General features: G+C 35.7%; 1 protein-coding gene across 1 annotated transcript in view; it reads left to right on the forward strand.

The window, feature by feature from the left end:
• Positions 1 to 26,049, forward strand: part of LOC131065016 (peptidyl-prolyl cis-trans isomerase CYP21-4) — a 94,144-nt gene that overhangs the window by 40,346 nt on the left and 27,749 nt on the right. The window contains exons 5-6 of the mRNA XM_057999384.2: positions 2,817 to 2,902; positions 13,667 to 13,804. Coding sequence (XP_057855367.2) covers positions 2,817 to 2,902; positions 13,667 to 13,804 — 224 coding nt within the window. The remainder of the gene's footprint in view (positions 1 to 2,816; positions 2,903 to 13,666; positions 13,805 to 26,049) is intronic.

Here is a 26,049-nt window from a genome sequence, read left to right on the forward strand (position 1 = left end):
TTTGCATTGCTTTGAATCTCTATGTTATTTCATAGCTGCATGGTTTCATATTTTCTTCAATATAGAATAGAATTTGCTGTATGAAAGTTATTAAATGAATGCAAGATTTGATATTATTGATTGGTGAAATCGTTGCTCATACTTTTGATGAACAGATGATTCTTGTTCATTGTGCAAAGTTAGTTTGAGCGTATTTCGTGGATGTTTAACTTCTACCTTTTGATAAGTATTGTTCATTCTAATGGTACTATTCATGGTATGAAAATTTTAAGCACAATCCTTGAAGATTGCAACCACTTTGTTTAGTTGTTTAAGTTGGCAAATCAAAGCGTGGTTTAGTTTCACCCAATCACCACCGTCTCTTAAATTCCTAGGAATAGTATAAGAATCCCCGAATCCTTTTCCTTTTTACCTTTTTTTTGAAATCCAAATTAAGAGAAAATCCCCAAAAAATAGAGAGTTTTTATAGATGAAAGTTTTCATTGTGATTGAAATTTGTAAGTCCCCCTTGGATTACCAGCAAACATCACCAAACGAGCTATACCCAACATTAAAGTCGCTAGTTCACAGTGAAAACATTGGAATCGTCATATGAAGATCTTTGCAATCTTAGCATATGCGGTGATTTTATTCAAGAGAGGATAGAGTGTCTTTTGGGCATCTTTACTCTGTGTTCGGTGTGTCATAAAACACACACCAACACAAGGGAGGATGGTTTTTTTATTATTAGAAGGATGAAAGCAAAGGGGCAATCTATGATGAAGTTTGGCATTTGTGGAGTGTAATGTCTAATTGTTGATTCAATGTTTTCTTTTAATTGCAAAAACTGTAATGTTCCCTTCTGGCACCTAGTTAGTTGTGTTTCCTGCTAGCCTACTCTTGGGTTCCTGTAGGCTATTCGGAGTTGGTTAGGGGACTGAAAGTTTTGTGGATATCTTGCGCTTTTAGTTTTAGTGGGTTTGGACAACAATTCTATTTTTGCATCAGTTTCAGATCCAATTCCGCTCGTGTGAAGTGTTTTCTTTTTCAATGCCGTGACAAAGTTATCTAAGGTGATGGAAAATAATATTTTATATTTATCACTTAAGTGTTCGAAAAAGTGACTTTAATATTCTAACTTAAGTGATTAATATTTTATAAGTGTGTCTCCAAAAAAGAGATGCCTAGGTCTGGGAGACGTAAGTTATTTGTAAAAATGTCATACAAGGGCCTTTTTCGAGGGAATTTTATATTTGAATATTCAAATTTAAAATAACTTTTTCTTCCAAATCTATATGCTGGGATTTGGGCTTCTATTCTCTCATTTTGAATTTGCACACATAGAGAAACATTGTTGAAATGAACCTAGAGAGTTCTTTTTGGGATTATTGAGGACAAAAACCCTCCACAATTGGTCTGATTTTGGTGGTGAAAGTTCCACCCTAGGTGGTTATTGATTTTCGGAGTGATTTGCTTGAGTTTGGTGATGTGGGTTTTGATGGAAATGAAAATATATGAGTTTTTTTGATTTGGGTTTTTTGAGTTTTTGTGTGTTAGTGGATTTTTGGAGTACTGTTCGAGTTTTGCAAGTCTTGGATATTTTTTTCATGCTGGCCATACATTTTCAGAAGTATAGGAACCATAGTTTTCATTCATAACTCTCAGAGATCATTTTTGGCTTCTGGGTATTGATTCATCTTTCTTTCTATAGCTGGGTGATGAAGATTCGTATATTATTTATGAGTTTTGGATTGCATTTGAATTTTCTAGAGTGAAGACACCAGATACAGGGCCATACGGTCCATTTTGATGCACATGGGGGTTCAGGTAGGCATTAACTTATGTTTTGAAGGCTGCAAATACACCCAAGGGTGGCACCTAGGAATCAAGAAAGGAGTCTGAATTGTTGACAGCAGTTTTGAGGTGAAGAGAGGCATTTAAGAATTTAATTTCAACTTGCCCTGAGCATTTCTAGTGCCCAGTTTTCAGGGGCAGAACTTTCTGAGTTAATTTTAAGATCGAAGAGGGAATGGTATGCATTGGATGGTGTTTGGGTGTAACTAAAATTATATTAAGATCTGTGGTAGCTCATTAGTGAGCGCTTGATGGTGATTTGGTCTGATTTTGAGACCTGTAGCAGCAAGAGGATCATTAAAATTTAAGACTGAAGGTACCCATGTTTAGTCTCATGTCAAGTTCTTACATTTGTAATATTGCCCATTTTGAATGTCAAGCTCTTCTAAAATTTAATCATCAGTATGTTTGGTTAATGAAAAACAAATCAGAAATTATATCAGCAAGGAACTTTCGTTTGTCTTGTTTATCTTGTTTGACCATTTGCAAATGATCATGAAACACAAAATGAACGAAATCTAAAAACAATATCAACTAGCAAGCTTATGATACTCATTGCATTTCTTTATGCCAAAAATAATTGCAAGCAGCTTCAACACAAAATAAATCAGGGGTATCCATTACAAAAACGACATTTAAAGATGGGCCGTATTCCTTCTGAAGTTTCTGGTTGAATGGTTTCTATAAGTTGCACTGTGTCCTCTAAAGATTGTTAATAATAACAAAGATTAGGATTAAGGATTTCATTGGGATTAAATTCTTGGTTGTGAAAAATAAATGCAAACTCACTATGAATTTTCATTGTGACAAGTTTAAGCTAACTTTTGTATGTTTTTCAAGTATTTTGAACTTAATATGATTGTTATTTTCCTGTCAACTCAGTATCTGCTCCACAGTTTAAGCCAACTTTTCTGTTTTATGCCCTTGCAAAAACTAATGATGTCTTATTGATTTTTATGTTTGTATTTTTTGGGAAAATGCAGATCCTAAATACAACTAAAGGTCTAATCACAATGCAGCTTTATGTTAAAAGCTCTCCAAGTACCGTTACCAGATTTATAGAGCGCAGGTATGCTTTTTTATATATATGCAAGCAAATAAATTTCTTTATAAAACCATCGTACAAATTTTATCACCCCTTCTAGAATTCTGGCTTGTCTTTTCTATGCTATGCTTTGTCATATTCATTATTTTAGTTTGGATTTTTGTTTGGTAGTCAGCAGTGATTTCGTTTTTCTTTGTTGACATCCTTTACCACTTGTGGATGTTATGGATGTCCTCATGTAGCTACCTTTATGGTAAGAAATATCTTCACATAAAACTTACAGTATTAGGAACCTGTACATGAAACATATATTGTTAATAATATATGCCATTTGGTCTTCGGGTGGATGAAGACAATCAACAAATTGCATCTAAAGGTGAGTTTCCTATGACATTCATCACAAATAAAAAACATCTATAAGTTGGGATTGCAACCAATATGTCTTCACCATAATGCCCACCATAAATTTGAGCACCAACCATATAATCAATATACATGTTACCTAGAAATCTGAATCATCTAAGGTATCATTAAGATAAACTATTGCGAGTCTTAATATAGATCCAATATTAAGAGACTTTGTAGTCACCCTCAAATATCAGACAAATATATGTTCACATGATGAGTTACAGGTCCTCTGTTAGAGAAGGATCCAGAGATGTTCTTCAATGTATCATAAAAGGCATAAATATAGGTTAGTTTATCGTCAATAACAGGAACTCTAATTTTTTTTTCCAATTTCTCATACTTATTTTTTGTTAAAGTAAAATATACATATTTATTTACAAAATTCTTTTTTTAAGCATTTGGCTTAGAGAGGGCAATGCTATTCAAAAGGAGTGCTGAACATCCATAATTGAAGCAACTTTGAACAAGAGGAAGGTTGCAACAAACTAACAGTACTAGAAGATTTACTAGCCAAGCTTAGAAACCAAAATTAACATATGATAAATTTTCTAAATCGTGGTTTGTTCTATTTGGTTCTCGAAGAATACTGCTATTTATAGTCAGTGCTTGCCTGACACCGATCTTTGTGGTTTTTTTTGGGTTTGTTCTCTTTGTTCCTCGGAGAACATTGCTATTTATAGTAATGGTTTGCATGGCACTGACCTTTTTGTGTCTTTCTATGTTTGTTCTCTTTGGTTCTTGAAGGACACTGCTATTTACAGTATGTGCTCGTGCAGGCATCAATTATCATCTTTCTGCTTCAGTTGGTTCTAGCATGTTTGATTCTCTACTTCCAGTGTCTTGGCGAGTTCTTGTAAGGTGATTGGGATTATTTTTAAATATTTACAATTAAGTATTAAAATGGTATTTTATTATTAACTTAAGTGTTAAATATTTTGTATAAATGTCCCCAAGTTGGATGCCTAGGTTGTGGGGTCTAAAGTTGTTTTAAAAGGGTGTTATGGGGGCCTTTTTGATGGAAATAAAATATTTAAAAATTTGAATGCCTTGATTTTCCTTCAAACTCTACAAATTGGAGTTTGGGCTCTCATTTCTTCATATAGAGTTTGCACACATAACAAAATGCTGTTGGAATGAACAGAGAAATTTCTTCCGGGTGTTGTTGAGGACGAAAACCCTCTTCAATTTGCTGGTTTCAATGGTGAGAGATTTACCCTAGCTGGTCTAGTGTTTTCATTCAGGAAACACAAAGATTTTTAATGAGTTTTTGAATCTAGGGTTTGCACCATCATGAAGATTTTCAGTGTATTTTGATGAGCTAGTTTTGGGTTTTGGTTTTGAGTTTTAGAGTGTCTGCAGAGATTGTGGAGAGTTTTGTGAAGGGTTTCGAGCTTTTTGCATGTCTTCTTGATGCTGGCTGTACACTTCCAACTACCGTTGAACCCCCATTTGGCTCACATCTCCTGGGGCATTGATTATTTGCTTCTGCGTACTTTTCCATTGCACTTTCCTCAGCAGGACAACCAATTTCGATAGGTTATTTGTAGGGTTTGAGGTGCTTCTAAATTTTTTAAATGAAAATCACCCTAGGCAAGGCTGTACATCTTCTGAAGATGGTATGTGGGGATACTGAGTAAAATCTGCTATAGAGGCTGCAAATTACCCTAGTTTGAGGTGTTTTGGTTGTGGGAAGGCTAACTGAAGATAATTCAGCAGTTTAGACGAATGGTATAGTGTTTTGGAATCATTTCGTTGAATCGCTCATGAGTTTTGAGTCCTCAGATTGCTGGTGCAAAACTTGCGAGTCTAATTTTCTGTCAATAGAGGGACTAGATCGTGTGTGGAACACTGCTTCTCAGACCTGAATTCATAAGGAGCTATATGCTTTGTTTGAGGAGACATTAGAATCAAATCGGCACTGTTGGGTAGCGCTAAGATTGATCGAAAAGGTGATTATCAGTTTAGTTTTTTGACTGTCCTCTTTAAGGGATTGCTGCTACAGGTCTGTTAGTTTGAAAATCATTTCATTTTGAGTTAGTTTGTATTATGGACAGTCAAGAGATGACGTGAAGACAAATTGTTGTTATGTTCTTTATTGCTTTTAATCTCAATGCCTTTTTAATATGCAAATGTTCATGAAAAAATCAGTGAATGAAGTCTGAAATTTTTCCTATCAGCAATTGTCTTTCATTTCAGTGCATTGAATCACTCAAATTGGCAAACAAATTCATGAAAAAAAAAACAGGGGTATCCTTTACATCTTACAGTTAACAAGGATAGAAAAATGTGTTAAGGAGATGTTTTTTGATCCTTAACCAATATGGACCAGTGCCTATTCCCTTGGGCAACAAGGTCATATAAACAAAGAGGAAGAGAACACATCTAGTAAAAATATCAACAAAACTAGAATTTGTTTCATATGAAATCAAATATTACATCTAATGCAATGTACATACTTAATTATTCAAAGCTTGAACTACAATGAACCGCATGGAACAAAGGAATGGCTATTACAAAAGTTTTGCAATGCATTAGATGTTGTGAAATGTGAAACATACATAAAACCCTCGTTTCATTTATACCAGCAAATGTGGCAAAAGGAAATACATAACTGCAATTACAATATTTTCTTTAGTCACTAAAAAACAACCATGGAGACATACTACTCCATTCACGAGCTTTACAAATCTTTCCTATGTTTTACAAAATGTATCTCATCATTTATAGTTTACACGTGCAACATCCAAAACCCCAAAATACATTTGGAGCACAATAGACCTTGGAAATTGGGTCAATAAGCAACCGTTAGAATGAAGAATGAACAGGTATTGATAACAAAGAGAAATTTGTGCCCTAGTTGGCCAAAAATTCGCTTCAAGTCTAACATTTCAAAAATATCTACTACAGTGATGGCAGCCCATGCGAGAGAACATCATCTGCTGTTTGAAAAATGCAATGAGAATTGTGCCTACCATGGGACACGTTGGAGCTTTTGAGGTTGGGGGTTGAGGATACCTCATCATAGGTATGTGGGGAAAGGGATGGCAGAAAGATGGAAAGGGCATCGAGGATGACAAGGAACAGGTACCCAGGGAAAGGGATGTAAAGAAAGTTTAATGGGTGTTGAGGTTCAAGCATGCTTAGGAAGAAGTACTTGGGTAAGGGGATGCGAAAAAGTTTAAGTTGGGAAATTTGTATAAGAGAATTTTGCATAGATTGACACCAGGATGGAGAAGTTTGAAAGTTTGATAGGGACCAATAAAAAGTTGGACTTGGGAGGGAAGGCAAGATCAAATGAGGATCTCTAAAAAGATGCATAGTAGGGAACATTGGAGTTCGGGGAGTGGGGATGACAAAGGAAATGTAATTGGGTAGAGGGAAGGTTATGCCATCCACAAGGAAAGGGAAGTTAGTACAAAGGTTTTGGGTTTGGCACATTGGATGGATTAGGGATTATGGTTTAAGCATATCATGTACCTAGGCAAGGGTAAGCCCGATACTTTGATATCAAAGGGAAGTGGAACGAGTTGGGGTTTTGGAGATCTAGGGAATGAAGGAAATGATACTTAGGAAAGGGAAACTTCGAAACTTTGATGGAGGAAAAAGCTTAAGGCAAATGGCCAGGGTTTTAGGGTTGGGGGTGATAGGGAAATGGTATCAAGGGAAGGGAAACTTTGATCGTTTGAAGTACTCAGGCATTTTCCTTAATAACTTCCAACACCTGAGGGGAACCACGGGGTATTTTTCAGATATATAATTAAGGGTGGGTAAAATAGGGCAATGGCATTAAAGGGGAAGGAACTCAAGAAATATTGGATAAGCCTCCACATTCTCATTAGCATAATTAACACTTTTAGTCTTGTGCACCATGGGGACTTGTTCCTTGTATTTTCAGAATATCTCTATTTTTAGGGGATGGCATGGGATGGCCAGGGAACATACTTGTTGTGCCCTATGGTATTTATGTAATATTATAAAGCTACTACTTGAATATGAATGGAACGGGCATTTTGATTGTTTGATGTTGTAAACATGTTCAATTTTATATAGTTGAAAAACTTCGACTTGGCACACACATATTACTAAATTTGTAGAACATAGTACTGATTTCATAATATATAATAAGAAATTAGACTTTACTGCATATCATAGTCCAAAAAAGAGTTCAACCTTAAAATACATATGAACTTTAAGTTTCAGTATCAATGAAAATTATGAATCGTAAATTTTGTCTACTTCTAAAGCTCAGAAAAATTTGTGGCTGCTATGTGGGTGTTGTGGAAGTGGATGGTTTTCAAAATTATATGAATTTTTAAAATTTTGTTCATATTGCACATTTAAACTACCTATAGGCTTGACTTTTCACATTTAAAATTGTGAAAATTCAAGCATATAGGTGGTTTAAATAAAAAATTTCATAGTTGTAATTGTAAAAATTCAAACTTGTAGGCTGGTTAATAAAATGTTGGTTGTGGAAATTATCAGAATTTTATAAAATTTTGTTCATATAGCAAATTTAAGTGCCCTGCAGGTTTGGATTATGACAATTCAAGTATGCAGGTTTTTTAAAGGAAAATTTGTTCATTTTGCAAGTTTAAACAACTTGTAGGTTTGACTTGTCATCGTTATAATCATGAAAGTCAGAAAATTCAAGCTTACAGGTCGTTTAATTGAGATTTTGTTCATATTGCAAGTTTAAATGACTTGCAGGCTTGAATTATAATTGTGAAAATTCAACATTTTCAGACTCCAACTTAGAAAGAATCAAAGGATATTAAACTATGAAAAATAACTTCACAGCGAACTCGTAAAAGAAATAATAAAATTTCTGATTTCAAAATAAAAAAAAATTATAAATGGCATCATCAAATGCATGCCATAAATTGAGAAAAAATTATTGATGAAAACTTGTAGATTCATGTTTCCAAATTAAGTCCCAAATCACATGGCCTAAATCACCAGTTGCATGCTTAGAATGCTTAAAACAATGAATTTTTTCAATTTTAGGTATAAATGAATTTATAGCAATTTGGAGGAATTTTTCCCAAAATATTCTGAGTTTTGCAGGTAAAACCACCATGAGTTATTGAAAAAATTTCCAATGAGTAACTCACCAGGCTTTCTAACTTGTGAGCACTTGTGAGTTTTGTGAATAATTGGCGAGTTTTGCAAGTATGACATGGGCATTGACAATGAAAATATTTAACTTTTGTTAATTTGTGTAGCCTCATGTGAAATTTCAATTCAGCTTTTATATTATGCATTAAGGTTCTATAATGTATATGATGAATACCTTGTGAATGTTATTATATGGATATTTGAAATTCCCTACATTGTTAAAATTTCCTTATTTTTTATTAGTCATCCCCTGCTGTCCACTAAAAAATGGCTTTTCATGAAATTTGTACTAGAAACATGTCCCTTCCGTTGCTGCCATCGTCCCAAAAACGTGGCACAACATAGCTTTTAATTTACATGTTCTTTCAAAATGATCATGGTTGTTGCAGTGATTTCATTAAATGTTTCTTTTATCAAACTATCCGCTTCCTCTTGCAGCTGAACCTGCTCTTCTTCCTCTTTCTTCCTTGAATAATTCTGATTTTGGTCTTTGCCTTCCCTTGGTTGCATTGGCTGCAAGGTAATAAATTCGTCCTAGCAGTCGTAATGCAGAAGAGGTCATAGGCATTGGCGAGAAAGCCCATTCTGGCAATTATAATGGCTGTGTAATGGTATTATCGTGATTTTGACATGGAGCCACGACACGGGCAAGAAATTAGAAAAAAAAATTGAAATAGAATTTTTTTTGAATCTGCACCTAGGGCCAAATCTGGTGCTAACCCAGGCCTACAACCATAGCAGACCCAGACCTGGGCCGAACCTGCACCTGCACCCTGCCCCTGACCCCCTTACCTGGTAACATAGCTCTTATGCGATAATCACTTAAAACTTTAGGTTCTTACATTCTTGCATTCTCTCTTCAAGCTTTGGAACTTAACCACTTCAATGTGATCACTTTGGTAAGTTTCTTGTAGAGTCTTCTAGGCATCATTGGCTATCTTTGTGCTTGCAATTCTTGGAAATAAGCTTTTTTCTACAGTAAGTTGAATGTGAAACAAATATTGAGAATTCTTATTCTTAACCTGTCTATAATTGGCTGGAACAACAACTCAATTAGCCGACTCTTCATGATGAGTGTCAACATTCTCCCATAAATCTTTTCATATCAAAATATTTGTTGTCTGATACTGCAATAGTCATAACTATGTCTAACCCACACTTAATCAAATATTCTAATACCAAATGAAGATTTGACAAACCACATTTCATTATTTAACCAGAGCAATATTTCTAGTCAATAAAAAAAATCACTGACAGAAAATCAGTTGCAAATTATATATTATTTACCATGATAAACAACTTACAACAGAAAACAAATTGCTATTCATAGTTCAAAATTGGGTGAACAAATTTTATTTATTACATGTTGAAATTACACACTGAATTGACTTATTACAAATAGCAGAATGGCTCAAGCAATATAGAGTTCCAAACCCCCCAAATAACTAACAATAAAATAGCTAAGGTAAATTGCCTATCATGCAACTAACACAGCTTAAAAAAGTAGTTTAAACCCTGAAATAGGGTGCTAAAGATCACTAAATCCAGCAATCAAATCAAGTCGAGTTGTTAAAAATGGTTTCTAAATACCAAAGAGTCTTGTGCTAAAATGACAACTAACTTCATCTAAAAAATGACTGATTTATAAATAAAAAGCTATATGAAATTTGCTAAAATAGTCATGAACCGATGCACAAGTGATGCCCAAATCTGGAATAGAATCCACTAAAAATAGCTGCCCTCAAACAAAATTTCCAGCTAGTTGTAGAAGCACCATCTGACATCATTTATCCAATACATTTGCTTAGATTTGCTGTCATTTCATTTTGTTCTTTTTGGGACAACAGAAAATAGAACAATGTGTAATGTTAAACCTTTATTTGATTTAAAAGGGGAATCTCCCTTCCAATAAAGATATAACCCTAGAATGCTAAACAATTGTTTTTCACAATGCAATAAGAACAAAACCTCTTTTTGTTTATTGGGCAATGTCACAAGGCTTATTAGCACTATTACACAAGATCAGATAAATTTTAATCTTTTATCTTCTAAGTTGCTGGTACGGGTATGAGAACCCGGTACGTGGGTACGGGCAATTCTTTTTGCCCTTGGGTACGTGCATTCGGCTACGTCTGTTCATGTATATACATACAGAATTGTAAAACTAAATACTTTTGATAGTTTGATACTTCATCAGTGATCAATGCCAAATGCCAATTTTGACATACAATTGATAGCACTTGATCTCAACTCAGTATTACTTAATGCAGCAGTAAAATATTAGTACAACAGTTCGCTCTTAGGCTTGGTCATAAAACAACATGCAACTATATAACATTTGATCAAATATATATGAGCCTTTTCCGCATTTAATGCTAAAACTGTTAATCATAATTATATTAGAACTTAAGAAGAAAAAAATATAGCGAACTTTAGTTGTTATTCTAGCTCGCTACTCTTGGATTGTAACAATAGCAGACTCCTAGCTGCATTTGTCATGTCCCCTCCGCTCAAGTGGAGTAATGTTATTATAATATTATTATTAATATAATAAAAGTGTTTTTAAGCACCATATTTATCAGACACTAAGGCAAGGAAGTCATCACAGGGTTTCAGTGAAATGCCTTAAGGGCATTCTGTGGCATTTTGTGATTGTGTCATCATTGGGATGGTGCCCAGGTTCAGCAATATATGTACCCAGTAGAAGGGCAAACTACAAGGCAGGGCAAGTAGCCATTTAAACCATTTTCTTACCACTCGATTTCGCTTCGATTCTGGATCTGGTTCACACAGTCTACAACACTTATGACCCCAGACCTCATGCGATTTAGCAACATTTCAGTCAGAATTCCTTACCTCTGCTGCTGTTTTATATCTGACATTATGCCCGGGTGCACCCAGGGTATGCCCTAGGCACTCTGGGTACGCTATGATTATATGCCTGTACCCACAGTGTACCCAGGACGCTTGGGGCGTACCTTGGGTACATCTGGTTGTACCCTCTGGCAAACTTGTACCTTGGCGAACCTGGTGCGGGTGGCTGTCCCGAACCCATGTACCCTGCACTTCAGTTTATCTTAAAGCAAATGACCTAAATGGCTAACAAATGTTCACTTTTTTCTAGTGAAAATTAGAAACTAAAAAGTGTGAGTACAAACACAAACATTGAATTGGATTAAGCGCACACAATATATTATGAATTGAATATGGAGATTTGCATACAATGCTCAAATGAAAAAATCGTGCAATACAAAGCTTGAAATAAATATCAAACCCTATTCAATTCACAAGCAAACAATATCACAAAAAACACATATGTGGGTTTGAATAGCAATTTCAACTAGTAGTCATCAAAGTCCTATTCAATAATCAAAGTGCCAATAGCACTTAGTGATAACTTATTAAGTTTTTACAATATTATGAATGATAAATAAATAAAAAGAAGTTGTAGTTCTTATACTCCAAATAGTTGCTTGCAATTCAAGCAAGCTCAAAATACTAAATTGATTCAAAATACATTATCTAATCTAAGAATTTCAAAATAGAATGCCTCTAACTAGACCTTCTAAAAATATCATGTAAAAGTAGTCATCTCCCAAAGATGGCAATGACTAAATAAAGTTGGCTCCACCTGGTGGTTCTGAAGGAACACCACCTCTCTGACCATGGGAAATCCTCAAAAGACTCCTGAAACCCTAACATTTTGTCCTTTGCTTGTTGATAACCTCCACCTGATCTCCTTTGACAAAAATCAAGTCACTTTTTGGATGAAGAGTGAAGGAAATGAAATGCTTTTTCAAACTACAATACTCTGCCGTTGTGATGAGTAAAACATGCTGTAGACCTAGCATAGATGAGGAAAAATGATAAAAAATCTGCTTATATCTTTGTTGAAAAGAGTTTTCAACAACCCTTGGAAAGAATGAAAGAGTGTGTAGCAAATGCTAAATGTCTTGATGGAAGAAGTTTCTCTATTTTCAATTTATAATACATTTATCCTTGAAAACATTGCTGACTTCTTCTTAACAATGTTGTTGCTTCATTTGTGGTCCCATTTGTCTTTTGCCCGACCTTGCTTTCATATTTTCTTTTTTCATGCTCTTTTTCAGCTTTATGATTATATGAAGACATTGAAGGCATCCAATGCAAGATTGCAGTTCAATCGCTAAATTATGTTCATATTCAATATATCTCATAACACAGTTGCCATCACCATCAAGTTCATCTAGAAGATATGGAGGGTCACCTGAAATCCCTTGATCTGCATTTGAAACTGCCAATGGCTGTGTGAGCCTTTGCATTTCTAGACAATTTCTTGCATTTATGCCTATCAATATCATGAAATTTGCAATAAGTGGAAATTAGAGTAGGTGCTTCCAAAGTTCGCCTTGTTGATGAAACATGCAAATGATGTCCATTGCTGTTATTGTATGGTTGATAATTATTTCTTCTTGGTGGTAGAGGTTGATATTGTTGAATAGCCTACATTGTGGTTTTTGCCACTTAATGATAGCAATATGATTAACCACCCTTGCAACAATAAATCTAATAAACTTTGGACTAGCAAAACCAATGGAATCCTTTTTATTTTTGCCACTAGTGATCACGTTGTCGTGCAATTCTCTGTCATGATTTTTTGCCACTAGGAAATTATCAGCGTTACTTGCTTTGAGGTAAAATGAAATATTAGGCGTGAGAGAATTTACAATGCAACTTAGAAGGATCTTTGGATAAGGTTTCAAGGTATTGTTGATTCAGTTGACCAAGCAATTGAAATGTGCTCTGTATATATTTTAATTTATTTTTGTACATTTTGGAGAACAAATGGGAAGTTTAGAGGTCTAGGCAAATGCAAGTTAAGGCTAACACATTAATGTGGAATAATGTATTTAACTATTGGACCTTAACATGGCAACTTTCTTAAATTTTATTGAGATTGTTATTGGTAAATTACTGTATTTTGTCATGGTTATAAAATGGTTTAGAAGTATAGCTACTTCTCATTGACGATTTGTTTTAAAAGGCTGTGCTTTCATAATTTCTCTGTTCTTGTCACTTAAAAAGCCTTTACTTAGCCATTTTTATCTTGTATGAGTCAAACTAGAAATTGAAACCTATATTAGCATGGATGGAAAAAATTGTCTGGAATATTTGATCTCTATGTCCAAATTAACTGTAGACACTGAGGCAGCATCAGTACATTTGTTAAGGCAGCAAACTGTTGCTTTTTCTGAGTATCTCACAATGTTTTTGGTATTGCAGTCATCGAGGTTACTTTAATGGGTTGTGTTTTCATCGTGTTATTAAACACTTTGTAATTCAAGGGGGCGATCCAAAATTTGCTGGAACCAGGGAAGATTGGACTGTTGGCGGTCAGCTTAATACTCAGCTTGAGTTTAGGTTAGTAATGCAAGAATTCTGTCTCTTTGGCATTCAGAAATGTATTTTAACTTTGTACTCTCCTGTATTGTGTGAAAGAACCACTTGAACTTAAAAATACATTTTAACTCTTTGTGGACAGTCTGGAGCATGTCCTGACTGGGTTGTAAATATTGTCTCCTGTTTGTGCCAACAATCTAGCATTTTTCTAAGTGATAGCCACTAATGTTCATAAAGTCTTTAGTTTTCCTCTTCGAAAATATGAATGTATTAGTGTCGACAGATGGTGCCCTGCAATTTCATGCAACTTGATTTCTAAAAGGATTTCATAATGACAATCATGTTTGACCCATTGATAACTGATATATCCAGGTTTACTTTTTCCATTTTGTAAGGGGCAGAAAGGCTGTTATTTAAAGGCATGAAGCAGTAACACAGATACTAGTTATATCAAAGCTAGATTTTTCATATTAACTATCATATGACTCTAGCTTAGTGCTCATTGTGGAAGCCATTATTGTCAATACTATTCTGAGCTTTCATTTTAACTTGGTGTTATTTCATTTGTTGCCCAACTTGAAATTCCCCTGGTAATTGCTGCTTCAATTTGAAGTTACATGAATCACTATCACACATTTTCTCCTCCTCTGCTGTTTATCTTTTATGTTGGGAACAATTACTTTGTTCCACAGATTTTAATCAAAGATCATTCACTATATTTCTATGGAATGTGCCATCAACATTTTTCCAACTGCACTAGCCCATTCAATAGAATTTTTTTGTTGTGCTGTATAGTCATAAACATTTATTTACCTCGAACTTGTCATCATGTTCCATAAAGAACAATCCAAGTGATGTTTAATATCTCATATGCCAGTTATGGCAAACTTGATTCTGGCTTTGTGCTATCTCCATGATGTGATATTCTCTCACTTAGTGCTCATTCGGGCTCTTTCTTTTAGACTTTATTCATTTATTTGAATTCTTGCAATTGGAAGCTCCAGGGGCACAAGTTTATTAATTATTTATTAATTGGAAAGGTATAGCATCTCATGTTGTTTCATGTGCTGTGTAGTATGTCTAAAAAATTGTCAGAAGCCTTCCTACCTGTTCTCGAAGACCTTTTATTGGAATTTGTAAGGTCACAAACCATATATTAATTTGAATGCAATAAGTTCAAATTATCTTGTGTGCTGTTGGTTGAGTTCACAAAATTATTGGAAGCCTTTCTTACCAATCCTTTTTCTCATTTCTGCAAGAATTGAAATGACAAACACACAGTTTTGGTGTTTGCCTGCTCATTAGCTATTGAGCAATAACGATTCAGAAACAAAATTAACAATTGTCAATGACCTTTTAAAATATTGAATGATGTTATTCTCAAAAGTGATTGCTTCAATTACTTATAAGGCTAAGCATGTAATTGGACATTGTTACAATTGATAAATGAAGTTAGCAATGCTTCTAGTTGTGTTATTTATCAATATATTTTCCTTTTATTATTTTCTTAAGAATTCTAGGGGTATATTGATGTATGAATATGGCCATTGGTTGGGATTTTAGGTTTCCATAAGGACTCCATTCGTCCTCTTTCGAGCTTGGTTGTGTAGGATGCAAAGAGAAGGAATCCCTTTGAGTGGGTCCTATCCACTAGCAAATGTTACACACTTGTACTGTAACAATACTTAGCTAAATTATTCATATAAAATACGTAGATGTAAAATACCCACTATTCTTAGTCATGTAAAGTGCTTGAATTTGAAATATCCACAACACATAATAGATTTACACATGTAATTGTTGGATAGAATTGAATATTTCATTCTAATGTTCCATTTAAGTACACTTTCTGCTGCAAATGATTACAAAAAATTGCTTCCACAACAGCTACAAATATATTATGAAATACTCAAATATTGAAATCTTCCAAACTGTTGAAAGTAAATAACTTGAAGCACAAATGCAACCTTGAGTATGAAGCTATTGTTAGGAACCCAAAGGGGGTTCATCCTTCAATCTCTAGGAAACCAACGGGGTTTCATCCATTCATCTCTAGAACCTAATGGTTTTCAATCTCAAACCAATCGCTGAGCACAAGTACTTGAGCTAGGGTTATGGTTTGATAAAAATGCTGAAAGATGATCCAAACAGATGAAGTTGCCTGTGTTATATGGAGTTTGAAGGCCTAGTGTGGGCACAAAGTTTCTTGCCATTTTATTACATTCAAATATGAGGCAATTAATGGATGGCATCCTTGGTCACCCTTGGTTATAGTTGAAAACCTTCAAATTGTGAGGGTTCGTGAAAAGGCATGCCTCAAGGTGGGAAGCTAGGGAAATCCATGCTCGAAGGTCAAGTAGAGATTACTTTGAAGGCTTGATGTTAGGGGTATGGGCAATGGGATTTTAGGGTGCTAGGATGTGATATGATGGGGGTTTTGGATTTTCATGTTGACAAGAGAATCATAACATGGGTCTAGGGATTTGCACATCGACAGGAGCAATACGGTGGAGGTCTTGAGATACGGGAGTTAGGACACCCCTTTGACACATTTGTGGAGGTTGTCGTGAAAAATCTTGAAAGTAGGGGGTGGGGAATTGGGGTGACAAGTAGATAGGGAGATAGAAGTTTGAAGGCCTATGGGAGAAAAGGAAGTCAGCATAGTATGAGTAGGCAATCTCATACTCAAAATTACTATTTTAGGAGAAATAAGTCGAACCCAGAGGTAAACGAGGAGGAAGAAAATAGAATTAACATGGGAGATCAGGATCAACAAAATCCTAGCACTAGAGCCATGCTAAATGATTTGGCTAGAGGTCAACGAGTGTTGCAACAAAACTTTGCTCAAATGTGCGCCATGATGACTCAGTTCATAATGAACATGAATCAGAACAATGGAGGACCCAATGGAGGAAATAATGGATGGGGAGATGGGTCAGTTAATCAACGGGAAAGAGGCACATCAGCCAATACTAGGCCACTGATGCCTAATTTTCTGCTGAGAAATCCTCAAGTTGAAAATGAACCAACACAGGCAGAGTGATCAAATCTTGCAAGATTGGAGGAATTCAAGGTTGGAGTTCCAGGCCGAGATGTCTTTTCAGGAATACATGGGCTCGCAAATGAATCATATGCCTCAAAGAAGATCACACAATCAGGGGTTTGTGGAAGAAATTGTGAAAACTGTCAATCTATATTATGACGGATCAGCCAAAACATCTGCAAGTGGATGGGTACACAAACTGGATATGCACTTTAAAATTAAGCCCAATTCCTGAAGATGATGCCATCAAATATGTAGCACTTCATTTGGATGGCATTGCTCACGACTGGTGGCATCATGGGATGATCATTTTAGGCCATGACCAGAGTACTTTTTATGCTAAATTCACAGAATGGTTGATCGATCGCTTTGACAGGAAAGATCTTGAGTTGCATTTCAAAGAGTTAGCGCAACTCAAATAGTGGAGTTCTGTTGATGCCTGTATTGTGGATTTTCAGTGGTTATTAGTGTTGGTAGCTGATATTTTAGAACGGAGGTTGATTGTGCTATTCATAGATGGATTATCTAATCCACTGAAAGGTTGGATAAAGGCCCTTAATTCAATTATCTACCTTACAAGATGCAATTAAATGGGCAAGAGCCATGGAGTCTTCTACTTCAAAAGGGAAAAATTCATCTAGAGGATTCCCACCTACGAATGAGAAGCACTATGACAAAACAGATGTAAGAACTCCCAATTCGCCTAAATCAACACCAGCAATGTTGGATTCTGAATCGAGAAATGAATTGCGGAAGAAAAAGTTTTGTTTGACTTACCAGGAACCATGAGAACCTAGTCATAGGTGACATGGGAAAGATGATGCATGCTATATCAAAGCTGTTGAATTTATAGCTGCGATAGAAGATCTTCATCGTCCTTTATTTAACTTGTGACTTCAGTTATTGTTTGCTGTTGGTGAGATGGTTATGAGGATTTCGGTGAATTATCTTTGTAGCTGTCGGCGACTCTTCCTCTCCACTGTGGAATCTCTTCATGTCTTTGTCGGTGACTATTCCTCTCCATCGTGGAGTCTTTTCATTCTGTAATTCATTTCTTTATATTCACCGCTCCTTCAGTTTCGTGGTCTTCTTCCTCTTCAGCAAATTGTTAGATATATTGGTGGCTTCTCATTTTGAGGGCAAGTTGAGAATATTGTGTATGTGTAGTCTGACAGATCAGTTATATTATATGTTTTCTGTGTTCAGAGTTTTCAGTCTTATGAGATGTATCATTTCACTTCATTGTCATGGTTGATTTGTAGGGAATCAAACTTATCTTATCTTATTGTGATTGATAGTAATCTGAAACTATCAACAGTTGTATTCATTTTCAGAGATATAATAAAGTTCATTTTTGAGTGGGCTGGGTTTTTCACCCTCAAGTGGAGGGTTTTCCCAGGGTAAATTCTGTGTATCTTGTTTCAGATTTCTGTGTTGCTAAAACATTAACAGAAGTCACCTAAGTCACCTTTGATGTAGAGGACAAGATGTTAGATAGTAGCTCAAGATGTGAGCATGAGGAGGTACACGATACGGTTGCTTGCCTAGTAGGAGGTTCTATGCATGAACCTTTTCATGTAAAAGGAGTGCTGATGGGATAGATGGTGATTTGTTTGGTGGACAGTGCAGCAAGTTATAAAGTTATCAATGAAGATTTGGTAGTGAGACGAGGAATACAAGTTGTGGACATTCCGGGATTCAAAATAAAGATGGCAAACGCACTCAAAACACATTGCACTCAGATGATTCTGTGGTGGAGCATCCAATTGGATGGTTTCACACTCATTGGTGGATTCTATGTGATCGGGCTTGTTGAGAAAGATATGATATTTGGGAATTCCGTGGTTGTAGTCTCCTGGTAAATATAGTCAGGGTTTTCGCACAAGAGAGTTGGAGTTAACTATTGATGGGAGGAAGATAGTGTTGAAGGCATGGATTGATGGTTTTGAAAAGGGAACAACAACAAAGAGGACAGAATTATTGCTTGCATTTTTTGACATTATCCCTGAGGTATGTCATGCTGAAAGAATACACCTTCATGATAGTTCTATATTGTCTAAGTTTGGTGATGAATAGAGGAATGTGGAAATCAGTGTAGTGTAGCAGGTATTGAATAAGGATAAGAAAGATAATGTTGAATTTGACCGTTTGATACAGTTGATTATTTGATTAGCTGCCAGGAGAGATAAATGGACAGTAGTTGCAGATACCCAGCCACTCAGTGTTTCTAGTGGGAGTTCATATCGACCTCCGAGATTGATTGGGGACCATGGTGATGAATTGCTTGAGGACAAGCAATTTTGGGAGGGAGGACTTGTAATGTCCCAATTTTGATTGGCAATTTATTTAATTCCTCAAAAATTAAAATTCAAAGGAGGGAATTAAGTTAATTATTTAATTTTAAAGATAATATTGAATAATTAACTAAGTGACTTTAGAAAAGTAATTGAAGTCACTTAACTTATAATTATAACCGTATGAACTGAAATCATTATTATTTATAATGCCTTTGGCAATTGATGATATATGATTGGAATTAATTATTTCTTCATTTGTTGATTTCCGAAGATCTCTCAAATTCATTCTCAGGGTGTGCCTGAGGTCTCCATTCGGCAATGTGAGATCTGCCCTAGATGATTCTTGGAGAAATCATTTCAGGATTCTCATCTGAGAAGACAAATTCTGTGTTAACACTGTGGAGGATTATTTGATAATAATAACAGTGCTATTGGGAGTTGATGAAAATATATTATTATTGTGGACTTATAATATTCAAATGGAAATTAGAAGTTGCATTACTCAAATTAATTTTGTATGACAATTGACATATTTCTCACGTGAATATCTTCTTTGCCGTGTGTATCATGGAATGGATATTTTGAATGTAGAGTCGGGCTTTCTGCACTAATGAGACTCTTGTATTTGTGCCCATTGTGTAACTGAAGTTAAGGAATTGTGGTTATCATTACTTTATATTTGGAACACATTATGATAACATTGGAATGTGAATAAAGGGACACGTCTATCACAAACAAAGGCTCTGTAAGCACTTGCAGGAAAGACTATACAATCTGTGGGGATCGTGGCACTACACCTCCAGCAGAATATTATGTATGCTTGATGTTCAATATTACCTTGAAGTGTTTGGGTATATTTCAATGGGTGTGTATGAGTTTGATTTTTTGTTGAACAAATATACATATTGAATCGATACTGATATCACTACGAGTTCCTCCTTCAATGGAGGCTTCATTTTGGTATCCAGATGAAAGTATTGAGACAGGACGATAGCAATAAAGGAATGCCTTTCACTTTCAATGCACCGGAGTCCTAAAAAAGGGGTCGAGTTTTGTGAAGCAGAGAATGATTATATTATCAACATAATGTACTTCGGCTATGGATGGAGTATCATCCTATTCTGGTGTGAATTTGTACACATTTGATCTTGAATATAAAGTTTAGAACTCTTACATTTATTTTGTGTTTTCTGAGGGCATATGTCTCTTTATGTTGTCTATATTTTGCTATGCATAAATATTTGTTCAATTTTCTGTATGAATGGTTGTACTCTGAAACATGCTCAGAATCCAATGGTTTTATTATTAGAGATGATGAGAAACCTCTGCCAATTATAGCACACAAAGTCAGACCAACTCAACATAAATGTAAAGATTGCAGTCTGATTGATTAAAGAATGCTTGCAAACGGTTTGTAAAAATGTCTATGGTGAAGAGTGAAAGGAAAGAAGTGAATGAATCAGTCAGTTTGTTAACTGTTTGATCACCAGCAAATGAGGGGCAAGTTTTTGTCAAATTTACACAATAGATTTAGAATCCGGTCAGCTTCATTACATGAAGCTTGCAGTGTTGAAATGTCAATTAAATTTTGAGTTTGAAGTCACCTTTTATCTACTAATTAGTGAATTGTTCCTTGCTGCTAAAAGATGATATTAGAGTTTACAAGAGATTATAAACAAGTCAATGCTAGGTGTTAGGATTTGGGTATCGACATTTCGTTAGAAGTTAAAGACATTGTGAAAGATCCCTATAGAGTTGAAGAGCAAGGAGTGGTAGAAAGCATGGTTAATCCAAAAACGATTTGCTGAAAGGAATTAATTTATCTGATCTTGATGGGCATATCATCTAGTTTATATTTGTTCAATTCAAGGAGGAAGGAGATATTTTGTAGAACAAGTTTGAGCGATGAGCATTTGGTTATAAGGAATGCGTTTAAGGATGTCGATATAGAATTCTATTCTTTAAATGTAAACCCTAGTTGTTTGCAATTTCTAGTATAGGCCAAATTGTAAATCCTTAAGTAGGTTTAGAATGTGAACAATTTGCTATTTCAATCAGAGTTGTAAGTTTCAATTTCAAATCATTTGACTGTAGTTGGGGGGATATGCATAATATATATGGTGGGAGATTTACACACAAACCTTTAAAAAATAGTGATCTTTTACAATAAAAAATGGAAAAATCTATATGGTACCTTGTGTTTTAGGGACATAGACAGGGGGACATGTTTAGGGGATGGAGACAGGGATGGGAGGGAGCCATTTTTTAGGGGGTGATAGGGGATGGCTATTAAAACAATAGGGAAAGTTTAAAAAATAAAGAATTTTTTTGATGTTCATATGATAGCCTTCATTAGGCAGTCATCATATACATCATAGAACCTTAACAAATAACATCATAGTTCAATCGAGAATGTATATTTTTCAAGTGTCTTCAGGTTGACGAATATATGTGCATAATTGAAGTCGTCATTTGATTTTGGAAGCCTTATCATGAGTTAGTTGAGTTGTGTCTTGCTGTTGTAATTTGTCAAATTCACCCTAAAGCACCTAAGTGCAATTTGTTAAATTTGGTGATGTCAAATCCCATCTTAGGTGCCAATTTGAAGATATCCTATGCATTGTTTCATTTGTACTCAAAATTGACCATGTGAATTGGCCCAAAACACAAAAACAATTAAATGTCGAAAATTATGAAGTTTTGGGCAAATCTGGTTTATGGGTATGTTCCTAATGATATTTTGCAAGTTTTTGCCAAATGCAACCAGTTTTAGTATCGACTCACCTATTGGATTTTGAGATATTACAGTTTCAATTTTTATTAGCCAAATCATGGAAACTATTAAACTAAAGCTTTTATTTACTCGTAATGGAATTATATTTTTTGGTCTTCGTTGTAACGACATCTTTGTCAACTTGGCAAAAATTTGTTGTGAAATGTTTTTCCTGTTAAAAGCTACGGATATTTTGAGAGTTAGAATACTCCTTATCGAGGGAGGTGTGTAGCTTATGATCTCTAGGGGGAACATATGGAGGACCAACTGCAAGTGCATCTTTGAACATGAAAAATTGATTGCTCAAAATAATCGGATTATATTAAATTAACTAATAATGAATATGCAAGCATATATAAAGGAATTACAAGATGGTGTTCTAAAAAGAACAAACCGTTAATCTAAAGCTTAAAAAAGCTTAAAACACTAAATAAAGCTAAAAAGATTAAAACTAAAAAGCAAACTATGTGTTCTTATAAAAGAAGCAATAGTTGACTAATGACTAACTAAATGACCATTAATAGAACCACAAAAGAAGGTAACTAACTAAAAAAAGAATTAATTATTCTAATACCCTCCCTTAATGGTCATTGTATCAACTAAGTACTCGATAGAAGACACTGTAGGTCTTTTGATCATAAATGCAATGCATAGAACACTCTGCTGCTATGAAGACCCTCCTAGGATCTGCAAAGGTGGTAATGACCAAGAATAGATGATTCCGGATGACTGATGTAACCCTCACACGCGAATTATAGAATTGGCACACATGAATTACAGAAGTTCGAGACCATGATTTTGAGGAAAAATTGACAAACCCTTTTGTAGAAGAGTATTGAGCACTGTTTGCTCTAGCAACTCCAAAACAAACTGCAAGATACCATGGTTGTAGATGTTTGCCCTGGCAACTATCGGTGCAACCCAACACTGACTGCAACAAACCACGATTTTGTGGAAAAAACCGTCAAACCTTGAAACAGGAACCCTTCAAAAGAGAATTCATGATTTTTGAGGTTGCAAAACATTGTTTTTGTGGAAAAAAATGGTAAAACCTAGATAACCAAAATCCCACGTGAACATCGCGGATTATAGATGATAATTTTTAAGGAAAAAATTATAAACCCCGTGAACAATTTTTGAGGAAAGAATCATCAAAGCCCTAAAACAATGCGCGACAAAACACCATACATCACGCGGTAAAACCCTGATTTTTGAGGAAAAAATCAGAAAACCCACCCGATGACAAAATCAAAAAGCATAGAAGGCTGACTCCTCATATAGCTCTGCAACATGAGCCTGCACCTGCTCCAGAGACCCTCCTTGGTTGGACTTTTGATCAGCCAACCTCTTTCTGCAGAATTTCTGGATATGCCCAGGTCCATCACAATAGTGACATGTGAAGTTCTTCGTGAACCCTTCCTCAGAGTTGCGCTGTCCTTTTGCTGAGTGGATTCGCCTTTGCCCTTGTCCTTGGCAGTAAACGCTTGTTCCGCACTGACACTGTTACTACCAAACTGCTGCTTCCATCTATCTTGCTACAGAAGCTTGTTGCAGAGATTAGGAAACTTCAAATTGACACTAGTAGAAGAGATATTGAGTGTGTCAATGAAATGCTCGTAAGATCGGGGAAGGCTTTTCAGCGTGATCACTACCATATCCTCTTCCTCCATGTTGTGGCCAATAGCGTCCAACTGGTTAGAGATCTCTTTGATCTTCGTAAGATGTGCGTGGATAGATATTTGTTCATCCATCATGATAGAAAACAACATATTCTTTAGAAAGAAAGCGCGGCTCTTGTCGGATGTCTCATGAAGATCCTTCAAGTGATCCCAGATCTCTTTAGCTGTTTTACCTGAAGGCACCTGAGGGAGTTGATCATCTGTGACAGATAACTTGATAAGCATGACAGCCTCTTGATTTTTTGCATCATGTTTGTCCTGGTCTTCACCTGTTGTTTAAGGATGAGAAGCCTTGCCGAGAACAATTTGATCAAGGTAACTGTTACAAGCTAGGGTTGCCGTTGCACCAAAAGATCGACCTGTCAATGTTTGATACAATCACTAGACTTATAGAATTCACAGGAGGCTGTTAAACCATGTCGCGAATCCCCGCGAGGGACGCTGGCCCACTGCCAACAATCCCCCCCCCCAAGCGTCACTCATTGTGGCCTGCGCGATTCGAACTTGTGACCAAGCTCTAATACCACTTGTTACAAGCTAGTGTTGCCATTGCACCAAAAGATCGACCTGTCAATGTCCGATACAACCACTAGACTTGTAGAATCCACATGAGGCTGTTAAACCATGTCACGAATCCCCATGAGGGACACTGGTCCACTGCCAACAGTAACGACACTCAAAAATGGTAAGCATGTGTTGTTTCCAGGTGTTGTAGTTGCAACCGTTGAATTTTTGACTGTGTTCCAACATGATGTTGGTCAAAGATGCATCACAAAAACCGAGGTCAACATTGGGCAATCGGTGAAGGCACAAAAAATAAGACAAAAGCTGCTGATCCCAAGGTATAAAAACGGGCTCAAAAACCCTAACATGGATATTGAGGCACAAACCTTGAGATTAACGTCTGCTGAAAACCACATAACACCCTAGGCTGCTTTAGAAAACCCTAACAGTTGAAAAACTCAAGAATTTCGATTTTGAGAAAAGCCCTTGCTACTGCCCAAAATTTTTCGATGAAAACCTACAATTAATTTGCAAACTGCTCAGAAATTTTTAGAAAGGTCTTCGAGCTGTATGACTCCCGCCACGAAAATACCCAGAAACTGCCGCTGTAAAAAAAACGTTAGCAAAAATACCCGTAGAAAAATGTGAAACCCTAGGCGCGGGTAGAGAGGTCTGCAGACAATGAACACATAGGAAAATTGCAAAAAGCAGAATCGCATTGTGGAAATTGCGTATAGTGAAACCCGCGAAAATTGGGTTTTTAGAAAATTCGCGATTTTTTTTTGCAGATCTCACCGAAAATTGTGTCGGGTGTAGAAATCGCGTCACTAATTGCCACCAAACCACAAAACCAATAGAGTCGCACTTGAACTAACTTGATAGGGGTCGGAAATGCGCCGAAACTTGACAGGGGTCGGAAATAGGAAAATCGTGCCGAAAAGTCAAATGTGAAAATCGCTTCTAGAAAAAAACGTGCCTAGGAAAAAAAATTCCGCCGAACTCTACATTTTTTTTTTTTGGACGAGCTTCAAACCTGCGAAAAACCACGAACCCTACCAAAAAAATGACACCCAGAAAAAAAAACCTTCAATTCAGAATTTTTTTCATAAAAAAAACTTTTAAATTTTTTTCTGGAAATTAAATCCAGGTAGAAGGGCACAAAATTTTTTGATGGCTCGTCACACTCTGATACCATTAAAAATTGGTTGCTCAAAATAATTGGATCATATTAAATTAACTAATAACGAATATACAAGCGTATATTAAGGAATTACAAGACGGTGTTCTAAAAAGAACAAACTGTTAATCTAAAGCTTAAAAAAGCTTAAAACTAAAAAGCAAACTATGCGTTCTTATAAAAGAAGCAATAGTTGACTAATGACTAACTAAATGACCATTAATAGAACCACAAGAGAAGGTAATTGACTAAAAGAAGAATTAATTATTCTAATAGAACATTTGTTTAAAATATGGAGAGTGTGCCACATTAAATAGTATGGCATTAGCGTAGAAAAATTTGGCAGCAGAACTATCAGGTACATCTTGTAGCTGCATATTAAACTTGCCTACAACACTAGTGGACCTTTTCTTTCCTCTGTGACTCTCAAGCTCAATATGTGTAGATTCAGTAGCAGTAGCAATAGCACTAGTACTAGCACTAGACAATGGCTGCAAAGAATCCATTGGCATTCTTGTTCTTTTGGCTTGACTCTTCATGTGCAACCTAGTCACCTCAACCTTCTCAATAAATGTGATGGTTTTGCATATTTTTACCCCTGAAGAGTTATGCCTATGAGATGGGAGTAAACTCGTGTAGCTGCCCCTGTATTCCTTTTTGCAAATATGATATAGCCATACGCTACTCCCCCCTAAATTTTTTTTCCTCTTTGTGTCAATTGTTGTTGCATATTGTAAAAGTGTTTTTGTTTGGGTTAAATGGGCCCTTGGCATATATTTTCAAAGTTTTCGAA

This window comes from Cryptomeria japonica, chromosome 1 (genome assembly GCF_030272615.1).
Source record: "Cryptomeria japonica chromosome 1, Sugi_1.0, whole genome shotgun sequence".
Lineage (NCBI taxonomy): Eukaryota > Viridiplantae > Streptophyta > Pinopsida > Cupressales > Cupressaceae > Cryptomeria > Cryptomeria japonica.